General features: G+C 46.7%; 1 protein-coding gene across 6 annotated transcripts in view; it reads left to right on the top strand.

The window, feature by feature from the left end:
* PNPLA7 (patatin like domain 7, lysophospholipase) overlaps nucleotides 1-14,115 on the top strand; it is a 283,100-nt gene that overhangs the window by 252,400 nt on the left and 16,585 nt on the right. For all 6 annotated transcript variants that reach the window (XM_090022996.1, XM_090022991.1, XM_090022990.1 and 3 more), the window contains 3 exons: nucleotides 2,832-2,980; nucleotides 4,136-4,288; nucleotides 11,646-11,756. In XM_090022996.1, coding sequence (XP_089879122.1) covers nucleotides 2,832-2,980; nucleotides 4,136-4,288; nucleotides 11,646-11,756 — 413 coding nt within the window. The remainder of the gene's footprint in view (nucleotides 1-2,831; nucleotides 2,981-4,135; nucleotides 4,289-11,645; nucleotides 11,757-14,115) is intronic.

Raw genomic sequence — 14,115 nt, 5'->3', positions numbered from 1 at the left:
GTTGGGGACGCTCCTGATTTGAGCAGTGGGTTTGACTAGATAACGTCCTGAGGCCCCTTCCAACCCTAATTTTCTATAATTCTATGATTGCAGATGATTCTGATGTCAAAATGGTTATGAAGTTGCCTTGTCCTTTGGGCCAACTGTGTTTTTTGCTTTTTTTATGTGCTTTTCCAAGAAAGCCTTTTGTGATGGAACATTTATTTTCCAGGCATGTTTCAAAGATAACACTTCAGGCTAATTACTAGAGCATATTCTAATGTGTATTAGGAAGGAGGGAGGAATTAAATTGCAAACATATGGTCTGCCTCTTATCTTGAATTTATTGGAAGAACACAGTAGAAATATGAACTAAGTCTGACTCTGCAGTCATGATGAAACAGTAGCCTCTCTTGGTGTCAAGATGCAAACTGAGTTCTGTCATAAAAGAAAAAAAATCACCTAACGTTCAGTATTCTGTTGTTTAACTCTAGCAGGCTAATTTGTTGAACCAAGATTAAAGATTAATTCAGCTCAATGCCAGGTTTTACCTATTATAGTGTTTTTCCATTGTTACCTAAAACCAAATGAAGCCCTGAGATGTACACAGTGTATGTTTCTTTAGTCGCATTACCAAATATCTGCTTAGGAGAGAACGTCAGAGTTCTTGCCACAATATGCAGTAGTCAATATGCAGTGCACAGTATGCATTCATAGATTTGTAGATGCTAGGGTTGGAAGGGACCTCAACAGATCATTGAGTCCAGCCCCCTGCCTGGGCAGGAAAGAGCGCTGGGGTCAGATGACTCCAGCCAGATGCCTATCCAGCCTTGTTGTGATGGTATGTACAAACCCCACAGTCAGGACCTCCCATCACATGCCATCTGAAGCAGGTGTTGGGTAGAGTTGGAGGAGGTAAAAAGAGCCAGCTTGGGTCAGCTGGGAGCTGTTTGAGAGGGAGAACAGAGTGATTGGGAGCTGGAAACCGAGGAAGACTGTTTTCTGTTGGAGATCTTTTGCAGAACAGTAGGTCTGATGGAAGAGGACCGAATTGTTTAGCTGCCAAAAACTGATTGAAATGGTCCAAGCATATGCTGTGCAGAAACATTTATTTACTGGACATTCAGAAGATCATGAGAATATTAAGGAGTTTGTCATTTGAACCCTGAATGGGCAGGAGAGTTCATATTTCTTTGTGGTTATTCTGAACTCTGGGACTCCAGAGGGCTTTGACATCTCAGCCTGGAAATTGTTGGAGTCCAGGAAGATCAGCTGAAAAGCAAAATGAAACGATTTGAGGCGCTGCAACATGCAGTCTACAGCTACAGTTTATATACAGTTTATATACAAATAATTTGAGAGTGCCTTAATGAAAAACCCTAAATTTGAGCAAACTAAATTATCAGGGTAATCGCAAAGGAAAACTGGGTTCAGATTTGGTAAAAAAAAAAAAACCCCTTTTGGCCCAAAAGGGACAGTACTACAAATACCCCTAAAATACTGGAGGAATTGACATCTGGCTTTGATACTGAAATCTATGATGAACTTCTGGAAATTGGAATGACTAATCTAGCTACCTTTCCTTCTGTCCTTCCTGCCAGACTGCATCCTGAGATTTTAGAGTGTTTGAAGATGATGTTGGGGTTTGAATCAAGATGGCGTGATGTACTGGCTTGCTCAGTCACATAGATGTAAGAGTTCAGTCTCTAGGGAGAGTTTAGTTTTGATCTGGATAAGCATCTCAACTAGTCCTGTGAAGGTGTGTGCCTATTGCTATGCATAACTGTTCTGGAAACCTCGGTTACCTCTGAATCTGACCATGGCTTCTCCTCAGACCCTATTCTGTGAGCAGTCTTCATCTCATTTTTGTCTTTTAGGGTTTCCTTAAAATCCTGTTCCTTAAACTGAAAGGATCTTGATTGCTGTGGCCAGGCCACTCTGCACCCCTACTCCAAGAAGTGTTGCCTCATCCTGTCACCATTACTAATTTCCTGCCTGTTTCCAAGTCTATGCAGAATTTTCCTCTTGGCTTTTAAAGCTGTTTCTGGACTGAGTTCATCCTAGCCTCTGATCTGTAGCTATTTCTGCACTTGTATGCAACTGTCAGCTGGTCATTTAGCCTTTACTTCTTCTGTGTCCCCTTGCATCTGCACCACTCCATCCATATAGCACTCTTCCTGTCTTTTGAGCCACAGAATTAGTTCCAGTATTTTTGCATTGTAGTGGCAGCGTACCCCAGCAAAAACATTCCCAAGTGTGCCCTGGATGCCTGTTCCTGCTTGCCCATTTCAAACCTGGAAATAGCACAGTGTGGCCACTGCAGGAGTGTCTTTACTAGCTACTTGCAAGCATCCTGAAAACCAAAATCTCAAGAGTAGCCACTGGGGGACTCTTGGAGTGGTTTCACTGGTGCATTTCTTGCTTTGGCGTGGGAGCAGGGACTCAGGAATACCTTAGCTTGGGCATACTGATGCTGGCTCTAATGTATGTTTCATCTTTGTAAAAGTCCCCTAAGGCCTCTCTTTTAGTAATTACATTTACACTGGTGTTTCCAAGTGAGTTGTTAGAACGAAGAAGGATTCTAGAGAGAGTTATGACTAAACATTATACATCAATGTGAGGAACAGAATTAGAGTAGCACTATTTCCTGGTAAGTAATTCTCTCAAAATGTTTGTGCAAGTGTATAAAGGAAATGGTATGTAAATGAGACAGTTACATTGTATTGTACTGTGCAGCCTGTTCAGATCCTTGGCAATACAGGTCTCTACTTCCAGCTACCAGGACCAGACAAGTAAGCACTGTAGAAGCATGGAAAGTTGGAAAATGATGATGTGGTTTTATAACCCAATAGCGGATGTTGCAAAATCCATGGGAGCAAAAGTGGTCATAGCAATCGACGTAGGCAGCCGTGATGAGACAGACCTCACCAACTATGGCGATTGTTTATCTGGCTGGTGGCTGCTGTGGAAGAGATGGAATCCCTTGGTTGAGAAAGTGAAGGTACCAAAAGCATGCGTTTGTGACAATTTCCAGAAAGTAGACAGGAACTGCTCATTGATTACCTAAGGAACAGGAATAGGAATTGATTGTCTGGTCTCTTGCACCTTGAGGTATAATACAATGCCTGCGGGTGGTAGAGAGCTAGACAAAATCCCAGCATGGGGGAAAATCCAGTGCTGTGGAAAAGTTCAATTGTCTGATGCTTGTGGAAGGAAATATAGAGCAGGGTAACCTTGATTTGGTAGGAGTAAAAGAACCTTTCATTGTTGAAATTAGTTTAACGTAACAAGTCTTAATAAAGTTTGGATTTGGCTGATTTACAAATTAAACCCTGTGTACCTTTGCCTGGTTCACTGCATTTCTATCCCAATGTTTCTGAATGGCTGACTACACAGTTTTTTGTACTGGGCAGTAATAATAATTGTAAGATGTTTATATGCACAATAGACTGCTTCAGCCATAATTTTCCTCATCAAGTGAAACTGAGCAAGCTCTGATTTAATATTTATTTTCATCCATATTCCCTTATGTGTTGTGCACTCCTGCTGTAATCCCTCATGATCTCCTACTTCAACAGTCCTCCTTCATTAAAACCATTGTCTATCTGAAGGCTAGGTCCTTGTGAAGCCCATTAATGTTGCTCTTGGGTCCTCCATGGAACTATGCAGGGCACTGTATCTCTAGTGGGTTGAATGTGTTGCTTCTGGAGTACTGTGGGGTTTCTCTGGGCCAGGAAGTAGGAGACTTGGATAACGAATGCCACCCAACTCTCACCTTAGGCAGCGTAAGGCACTGGCTATAGATAAGCAAGCTGATTAATTGATAATCCCCTCCCTGAAAGAACTCCATGCCCCTTTTGCCTTTTAAACACCTGTATTTCCCTGAAACTAAAGGCTCAGTTATGCTTGAACTGCAGATACATTCATTAGAAAAAAATTGCTTCACTGCCATTGATGATAGAGATTGACTGACTGTCTGCAGAGTGCTCCTGGGAGACTTGGGAAGATGTTGGGGTGTGAAGGCTTCAGCAGACATGTCTAAGCTGTTGAGTGGACTTGATGGATGGCCCACTTCTGGCCATTGTTAATTTAGAGCATATTGTGCTAATGAAAGTTTTGTAATTCTTTTGATTTGGTGTCTGGGGCTGATTGGCAGGTGCTGAACATGGCAGAGATCCAGACGCGTCTTGCTTACGTGTGCTGTGTGCGGCAGCTGGAGATGGTCAAGAGCAGCGACTATTGCGAGTATATCCGACCACCCATTGACAGATACAGGACACTGGACTTTGGAAAGTTTGATGAAATCTGCGTAAGTGAATCTTGTTAAAGAAAGCCCTGATGTACCACTCCTTCAAAGCATTTGAGTCTTGCAGTGATCTTTCATAGATTTCATAGACATTAGGGCTGGAAGGGACCTCGGGAGATCGAGTCCAGCCCCCTGCCCAAAGGGCAGGAAGTCAGCTGGGGTCATAGGATCCCAGCAAGATAAGCATCCAATTTACTCTTGAAGGTGTTCAATGTAGGTGCTTGAACCACCTCCACTGGCAGACTGTTCCAGACCTTGGGGGCTTAGACAGTAAAGAAATTCTTCCTTATGTCCAGCCTGAAACGGTCTTGCAGGAGTTTGTGACCGTTCGACCTCGTCATCCCTTGGGGCGCTCTGGTGAACAGACGTTCCCCCAGATCCTGGTGTTCACCCCTGATAAACTTATAGGTGGCCATCAGATCACCCCTGAGCCTACGCTTTTCCAGGCTAAAGAGCCCCATAGCTCTCAGCCTGTCATCGTAAGATCTGTTTTCCTGACCTCTGATCATGCGCGTGGCTCTCCTCTGGACTCTCTCAAGCTTCTCCACATCCTTTTTGAATTGTGGAGCCCAAAACTGGACGCACTACTCCAGCTGCGGCCTCACCAAGGCCGAGTACAAGGGGAGAATGACGTCCCGGGATTTGCTCAAGAACCATCTATGGATGCAAGCCAGCGTTTTGGTCATTTTACTAGCCGCAGCATCACATTGCAGGCTCATGTTCATCTTGTGGTCAATGATGACCCCCAAGTCTCTTTCTTCTGTAGTGCTATCCAACGTAGCACTGCCGAGCCTATAAGGAAGCTGCAGGTTTTTCCTCCCAAGGTGGAACCTTGCATTTTTTGGTGTTAAACACCATCAAGTTCTCGTCTGCCCATTTGCTGAGCTTGTCCAGGTCAGCCTGGATCACCCGCCTATCTTCTGGCGTGGATGCTTTGCCCCAAAGTTTGGTGTCATCGGCGAACTTGGCCAGTCCACTCCTGACTCCAATGTCCACTTCATTAATGAAGATGTTGAACAGTATGGGTCCAAGGACAGAGCCTTGAGGGACCCCACTGGTCACAGGGCACCACGATGAATGACTGCCATCGATTACAACCCTCTGGGTCCGACCACGGAGCCAGTTTCCCAGCCAGCGGATCGTGGTGGAGCCAAGGCCACAACTGGGCAGTTTGGCCAAGAGGTGATCATGGGATACCAGATCAAAAGCTTTTTTGAAGTCAAGATATATGACATCAATCTCTTCTCCCTTGTCCAGGTGATAGGTCACCTGGTCATAGAAGGAAATGAGATTGGTCAAACAAGACCTACCCGCAACAAACCCGTGCTGGCTGTCCCTTAGGATGTTAGCCTGGGCCAGTCCATCAAGGATGGTCTCCTTAATAAACTTTTCTAAGATCGTTCCCAGGATAGAAGTCAGGCTAATGGGCCTGTAGTTAGCCGGATCCACTCTCCTCCCTTTCTTGAAGATCGGCACCACATTGGCCTTCTTCCAGTCTTCGGGCACTATACCAGAGCGCCAGGAGTTTTCAAAGATCCGTGCCAGGGGCTGGGCTATGACGCTCGCCAGCTCCTTGAGTACCCTGGGGTGCAGATTGTCAGGGCCGGCTGACTTGAAGGTATCCAGCTTCTCAAGGTGTTCCTTCACGAGGTCAGCATTTATGGAGGGTAGGGGATCCCCATCACCCGGATCTCCCTGTCCCATAGCAGGCATGGGCGTCCCATGGGACTGATGAAAGACTGACGCAAAGTACCTATTTAATAGGTTGGCTTTTTCCTGGGCGTCAGTTGTCAGTTGCCCCATCTGGTTTAGCAGGGGTCCAACATTGCCCTTGCTTTTCCTCCGGCTCCCCACATATCTGAACAAGGACTTTTTGTTGTCCTTGATGCTTGAAGCTAGTTCGAGTTCAGTTGCAGCCTTGGCTTTCCTGGTTTGCTCCCTGCAGGGCCGGACCAGCACAGAATAATCCTCCTTGGAGGTGAATCCCGTCCTCCATCCTTTGTAGGCTTTCCTTTTTAGCCGCAGGAGGTCCGCTAGGTCCCTAGAGAGCCAGGAGGGCTGCTGTGCCTTCTTGCTGCCTTTCCTCCATGTTGGAATAGATTTAGCTTGTGCATTGAGGATCACTTCCTTGAGAAGCAACCACTCTTCTTGAACTCCCAACTCCCTGGGGTCATGGTCCCTGAGGGCCTGACCAACAAGCCTCTTGAGCTTGTCAAAGTCGGCTTTTCTGAAGTCAAGGACTTCTGTGTTGCTGACTGACTTGCCAGCTTTACGGCGGGTGGTGAAGGTGATGAGCTCGTGGTCGCTGTCACCCAGCTTCCCATCGATCACTAGGTCGCCGATTAGGTCGTCCCCCGTAGCCAGTACCAGGTCGAGCAGCGCTTTGCCTCTCATTGGCCCATAGACTTCTTGAGTCAGGTAGAGGTCATCCACGCACGAGAGAAAGCTTTGCGACCGCTCGGATTTTGCTGAGTGATCTTCCCACGAGATGTCCGGGTAATTGAATTCACCCATGACAACCAAGGTCCTGGAGCAAGCGGCTTCAGTCAGTTCCCAGGTGAACTCCTGGTCAAGCTCAGGACTTTGAGTGGGAGGTCTGTAGTAGACTCCCACCGTTGTGTCCCCTGTGCTGTTTTTCCCATGAATTTTTACCCAGAGGGTCTCTAGCTGTCCATGCCAGTCGCCAACATCAGCTTGCAGGGACATGTAGCTTTCCTTCACATAGAGAGCTACACCCCCACCCCTTTTGTCAACACGATCCCTCCTGTACAGGGTATAGCCCTCTATACCCGTGGTCCAGTCATGGGTGGAGTCCCACCAGGTCTCCGTTATCCCAATGACATCATAATTCTTTGCACTGAGCAGGAGGACAAGCTCCTCTTGCTTGTTACCCAGGCTCCTGGCATTAGTGTACAGGCAGGCAAGTGTGCCCTTGGGGGCTCTTGCCTTGCCCACAGATTGTGCCAGGGCTGGGACAGGGGTGGGCTCCCTTAAGTGCCTTGGTCTGCTGGCTTTGCAAGGGTCGCTCAGCGGGTCAGCAGTGGCAGTAGTCCCCCCATCCCCCAGCAGGCTTAGTTTAAAGCCCAGTGGAGCAGGTCAGCCAGCCTGGCTGAGAAGAGCCTCCTCCCCAGGGGGGAGAGGTGGAAGCCATCTCTTTCCAGCAGCTCGCTGCCTCTTTCTCCAAAGAGCGGGCTGTGGTCATGGAAGCCAAAGCTTTCCCGATGACACCAGCTCCGCAGTCTTTGGTTCACTGCGTGGATCCTCCTCTCCCTCCTCAGCCCATAGCCCGAGACTGGGAGGATCGACGAAAACACCACCTGAGCTCCCAGACCCCTAAGGCCCGCTCCCAACTCCCTGTAGCGCCTCATGACCTGTCTGGGGGTGCTCCGAGCCATGTCATTGGTGCCCACATGAATAAGGAGCATGGGGTAGTGGTCTGTGGGCCGGAGGAGCTGTGGGATCCTCTCTGCAATGTCTCAGATGCGGACCCCCGGGAAGCAGCAGACTTAAATGAATCCCAAGGGTTAGCATTGGCTTTTCATTTCTGAGCTACCCATTCTAAAGCATTAGAAGTCTCTTAACACTTAGCTGTCTCTGTGTTATGTATTTCTGACAGCTGAGCAAAGAATTGACACTGAGTATTACCATGGGAAGAAACCATGGTGATTGGTGTTGGATGAAAACCTAAATAATCATTTATCCTGATGTTTAGTCCCAGGAGCAGATTGCAATATCCTTACTTCTTTTGCCAGTTCTTTTACTCTTTGTTCCCTAAGTATTTGAAATCTGAACTATTTTGGTCAGATTTGATTGGTCTCGTAAATCATGTGGTCATGAGCATCTGGCACCTTCTGAGTCTGGCAGGGCACTAGTCTCCAGTTGCTGACCAGGGGAGGCCAATCGCTAACCCTGGAAGCACCAACGGCAAAACCAAAAGTGCCACTGGCGCTTCTCTTAGCACCCACACTCCCCAGCTGGCACCAGTTTTAGAGGGGCACTCGCCAGTGCTTCTCTCAGTGCCCCCATTCTCCAGCAAGCAAGGGCCAATCTTGGGAGGGGTGGGAGGGGTACGTGCCTCCCCCACCCACCCCATGTCCTCCCTATCCATTGCCTAGGCATGTGGTATTGTTTCTCATCCTTGATTAATGAAGCTATCTTGTATAATCAGGTGGAAGTTTTGAAGAAATCTATAGGGAAGACTATTAATTACTCAGAGGGAGCAGTTTTAAGGATGTCTGTGGCTCAGTTAACATTTCAACACTTCTGTTAATATTGTATACCATCCACGGTTCCTTTGCATCTGATGGAAAATCTTCAGAACAATATACGAAAGTCAGTAGAAGGCTATTATTAATGAAGGAATAGTATCAGCATCACAGATCTTCAAGGGTTTGAATTTGTCTGTATTGGCCTATGATAAATCAGTAGGAAAAGTTTTGATTTCCAGCTGATGATTTTCAGGGTAAAATAACACATAATTTAAAAATTTGAATGAGGTGTCTTCCCTTTTCTCTAATGTTTAACAGCTTGGGGTCATTGTCACTGTGGTAGTACCATATTATTAAATTGTCTTGTTTTCCACCTATTGCAGTGCTCGCTGAATATAGTTGTGTTAGCTTTGTTTGTGCTGACCAAGTGGATGCGCTTACTATGTTCATAATAATACCCTTTATTTTGTCTACTGCTCCATCATTATTGGATGGCACGAAAACCTAGAGCTCAACTAACCAGCATGGTGAATAACACTGCAAGCTGTGTCTCCTCAGTAGCTCTCCTAATGCTTCCATACACATTTGCCAAGAGAGGTGGCACAATCAGTCTCTGAGGAATCCCATGTGAGAGCCCTGAGAGCCAAAGAACAATTGTCCCAAATCGCTTTTGTGGACTTCCTAGTGTGATCTAAACACACTCCATAGCTGCCTTGTGAGTGACTGCAGTTGTCCCAGTAAAACTTCATGGACAGTAGTGTCACAGGATCTTAAAACCAGAACAAATACTTCCTTGTTGCTAGGAAAAAATCTCGACCCTATGGTATCCATGCATTTCATGTTCCCAAACCGAAAGAAAACTTGACTGCCCAGAACATAGGAAAACGGAGACAAGTACTGATTTGCCAACCCCCATCTCACTGATTCTTCCCTAAATGGCATTTTGAGAGTTGTTGAGATTCATCAGGCTCCAGTGTTAATTTTTTATCTGGGACTGCCTGGTGGCTTTCTCAAGGACATGAGGCATTCTGCAGGCCATGGGCAGACACTAATAATCTCCATCTTCCTTGGTCCTTTTCACAGCCAGTTGGAGAATAAATCTAGTATATGGGCTGTGTGAACAATGAGACTAGAGAATGAGACTTGCTAATGCTCAGCAGAGCAAGTGTGAAGCTCCTCAAACCATTGTCCTCTCTCTCTGTAGAGGCAAATAATTTAGCACCAGTTGAATAATTTAAAACTGAAAGCTGAAGTCTTCACAGTTAGAGAAGCTTGGGGCATTTGTACATATGCTTGTGCCGCAGTGCTAGGCACTTTTAAAAGCTCCTGGTGCTGCGGTGCATGCGTTTGTATAAATGGTGAAATGCATTAAAGGTGTTTTAGTTCAAAAGCACACCACCATCATTTTCCCAGTGCTGATGCACATTTTGCCATTTATACAAGTGCTTGTGATGCAGCGCGAGGTATGTCAGCTTGCATACAGAGCAGATGTGATTAATCGAATCTGCTCAGACATGCTGGATTTCTGGCGCATCAGAGCAGGCAAATACATGTGTATAAATACCCCTGATTTTGCTGAGCTGTTAGCCAAGTGGAACATGCCTGCTGTACAAGATAGACCAGGTCCTGGGGTTGAGGTGCACATGTTGATTTTCGTCCCCAGCAGGTTAGCTGACTGCCATCTTGCTTTGCCTCTTGCAGAGAATCTGTAAGGCATAGTGACTTCAGTGGGTATATAGAGGCCACTATATGAGCAATGAAAGACACAACTTTTTATTTACTTATTTAGATTTATACAAAGGTAAAATTGGGTACCTCCAAGGGTTTAACTACTAAATCAGTACAGTTAACTAGCCAATAATACAGGTCACCTGTGATTCCTCTCACTTATTCCACATCCCATGAAAAGAGTAAAGAGCTTGCCTAGAATTTAGTTGTTCTAGGGGGATTTTGAACTGTTCTATAAACCCAGAAGTAGAACATTCAGAAGGCACCGATGTTCTTGTACAGAACTGCCTGGTATCTCCCAGGCACCTTTAATCTCCAAAGCAGCTTTGTCTAAAAAGATTTGCTCCGTTCTCAAGATGTTTCCCAATCTTAGACCACAAGAGACGATGGTTTCTGTACATGAGAAGGGGAAGCTCTACTCTTTCCTCCCTCCACCAGTTCTCATCTCTAGCCCTATTCTAAACACTTGACCGATTGTAAGTATATGAGCTAGGAACTACTTGGGGCACTCCAATAATAGCCATGGTTGTATGAAACTGAGTTCATGCTGAGATTTACTTTGACAGTGATAGAGCTGGGAGTAGGATTTTTAAAGCAAAGTTTTCTATTAAGTGGAAGCCAGTTCTTCAGAAAAAGACTGGAGCCATTTGTTTGTTTTCTCTTGTTTTTGTGCTAACAACATCAGTGCCAAGTTCTCATTCCCAATGCAAATTATAATGATTGAGTTTTGAAATATTGGAAAATTAGATTAACGTATTAGAAGCTAGAAGTGCACTTTTAACGGTGTTATTGATATCTGTGTATACTACCAAGATATTTGATCTTTAGAGTAAAGTTTTCATGTAAAAACAAGATTCTTCCCATGCTGCCTGCCTTGTGTGTATTTATGATTTGCTTTCAGAAGTCTTGGGACACCAGTGCCCGACAGTAATTCCTCTCTGTCAGATCTAGGCCAGCGGGGAGAAGCCTCAAATTAATCATCTTTACTATCATCTTTCCCAATAAAGAGATTTTTGTAGTAAAGATGTGGATTATATAAACAAATCCACTGCTTACATTTTTGTTGGTTTCTCCTTGTGTACAGAATTATCTGATGTGCCGTCTGCACAGAGCTGCCCCCTGTAAAAATAGGTGTGCTGGTGGCACCTATCATAACATACTGTATATTTAAAGGTGGAACAAGCTTCTAACTTAAAATAACACCTTGCTCCACTTACTCACCCCCTCCCAACCCGCATCAGAGCTGAATAATTAAAGCAACTAGGAGTTGAAGCAGTAAGATATTTCATTCTAAATCACAGTCCCAGAAGGTAGAGCTTTTTGTTTTTAGTCTGATTTGTAAAACAGGCGGCCTAGTGTTTATTATCCTCCAGTTGTTTAAAGGTGCCTTCTTTTTTAAAATTCCTGACTCTTTCCCTTTTCAGGAAGTGGGATATCAGCATGGGAAGACAGTATTTAATGTCTGGTGCAGGAGTGGAGTTCTTGACAAGATGTTAAAAGACAGAGAGGAGATTTGCAAATCCAAAACTTCAGACGTAAGTGGTCAGTTTAAAAATCTTTGTCTTGTAGTTTATGTGATGCTAGTCAGTGGCCAATCCACAAGTGAGTAGAGCTACCTGTATAACAACCACAGCATGATAAAGACAATCAAAAGGAAAGGTTGCCTCATAAGGTGCATCCAGATGAGCTTGCACGTGCCTCTTGTCATGTCTCAAAGCAGTTCGAGATGCGGCAAGAGGCACTCTGGGAACAAAAAACACATTCCCTGTGCTGCATGTTTGCAATGTGGGCTCAAAATTTCGATACCTGGACATCCAGGTATCAACAAAAACCACCAGAAAAAAGCAGGGCAGGGCACGCTCCAGTACTGTGCCCTGAAGCAACTGGAGGCTCGGGTCCTCCACAGAGATGCTCTGGTAGGCAGGCAGAGCATCTCTATGGCTGCCTCTTGCCCCAGTGCTGCAGCACTCTTCCTGTCCATGCAGGGCAAACAGTGATGCAGGCTGCTGCAACATGCCCACAGCTCACCAGCAGCAGCAATGGTCATCGGGGCACTCAGGGCCTCCTGGCACAGCCCCACCACGCAGTGCGGGGCAGTGTGGCTCGGCCTCGGGCCCTTGACACCCAGTGCTGCCTGTGCCACAGGTGTGTGGGCCCAGCCTGGCAAGGTGCCATGACCCCAGCCCAGCACAGCAGGGGGGATGTGGGCCCTACAAGGGGGGCAGTCCCTGTGCTGTTTGGGGGGGCTGTGCCCTGTGGGGGGGCAGGGGACCCACCCCTCCTGAGCAGCTCCCCCCATGCCAAGTTCCCCCACAATCCACCCACACCTACCCATACACCCCACACCCCTTCCCCCCACTCTTCTGGCAAACCCCACATCCCCCCAGCACACACCCATTGTGCCCAGCTGCCAGATGGGATGAGACCTGCTGGCACGAGCTGTGGCTGCAGAGGCAGCTGTCCCCACATTCTAGTTAGTGAAGGAGCCAACAGGAGCGCATGCACACACATACATGCATGTGCACAACCCTTGCCATTCATGGGGGCTACGTTTTTGGTATCCCCCACGAATGGTGAGGGTCTCCTGCAGCAGCGGCAGGAGCCTGGCAGCGGCGGCAAGCACAGAGCTCCCAAGGAGCTCCTTTAAGTGTATTTAAGAAGCAGGGTTGGCATATGCAAATATTTGACACTACGAATGCCAAACCCATGAATAGTGAGGGTTTCCTCTGTGTGTGTGTGTGTGTGTGTGCATTGTATTGTATTGTAGTGGTCTTTTGTTTTAATTGTGGAAGAACATGGATTTTGGGGTATTTTACGTTGGGATTTTTTTATCAGAGATTTTGCAGTTTTTAAATATGGAACACTGGAATTCCTGCTAGTGAGGCAAGTGGCAGGACCCAGGCAGAGGAGCCTGCTCAGGGGTGACACCCAGGACTCAGCTGGACATGCCTGACCTCCTGGCCGCTTGAAGCCAGGAGAACATGCTTTGACAGTTCAAAGCAGGCCACCACACTAAGAACATCTTCCAGGCAGTAGCTGCCCAGATGGCAGGGCAGCAGCACATATAACAGTAGTGCCACACAAAGGCCAACTGTGCAGCCACAGGCCCCTGGCAGCTGGCCCAGAGGTGCAGTCCCCATCCGGGTCTGGCAGGCGCACAGCCTTGGGGCCACATGCTGTTGCAGGTGGCAGCAGGTCATAGCCAAGCAGCAGCCCCCACTGCCAGACAGCTGCAGTGGGTAGAGGGTGCAGGGAACTCTGTTAGGGCTGCTTTAGCAATCCAACTGGCACAAAGGGGCTAGTGTCCCCAGATACCAATTGGCCGGGTCCCAGAAGCTGTTGAGAGCAAGTAGCCCTGAGCTGCTTACCAGGGCATCTTTTTATATTGCTGGGGCCAGCACAGGGCAGGTTTTTATATTGATGGGCTGATCAAGAAGGCAGGCTCTAGATCCCCCTGGCTGCAGATCCAGGTGGAGCTGGGCAGGGTTATTTTGCCCCAAGTGGCACATATTGCCCCACACCAAAGTGCATGTCTGGGCACATGTGCTGACCGCAAATTCCTGGCTCAAATTTGTGCCACTCCTATTTGAGCTGCTGCAAGCACATGTGCCTGCATATGTGGATGTGTCCATAGACTCTTCCATAGTATGGATGTGTGTTGGTGAAAACATATTACAGGAAAGGTAGTCTCTAATTTTCAGTATCTCTAGTTGTTTATACACCAGTCTCCAAAAATATTCAGTACCCAGGTATCTCTCTTGTCACTTGATAGTGGTACCTGGTGAGTAACCCTTTTCCCCATCAAATGCATTGGTGTTGAGCATTTGAAAAGCCTAGCTATCTTTCATATTTACTGCTGAGTTGTCATGAAAATAACATTAAGTGATTCTCAAA

Source organism: Crocodylus siamensis, chromosome 11 (genome assembly GCF_052110815.1).
Source record: "Crocodylus siamensis isolate JL-2025a chromosome 11, ASM5211081v1, whole genome shotgun sequence".
Taxonomy (NCBI): domain Eukaryota; kingdom Metazoa; phylum Chordata; order Crocodylia; family Crocodylidae; genus Crocodylus; species Crocodylus siamensis.
Note: the sequence above shows the minus strand (reverse complement) of the source record. Positions and strands in the feature narration are given on the sequence as shown.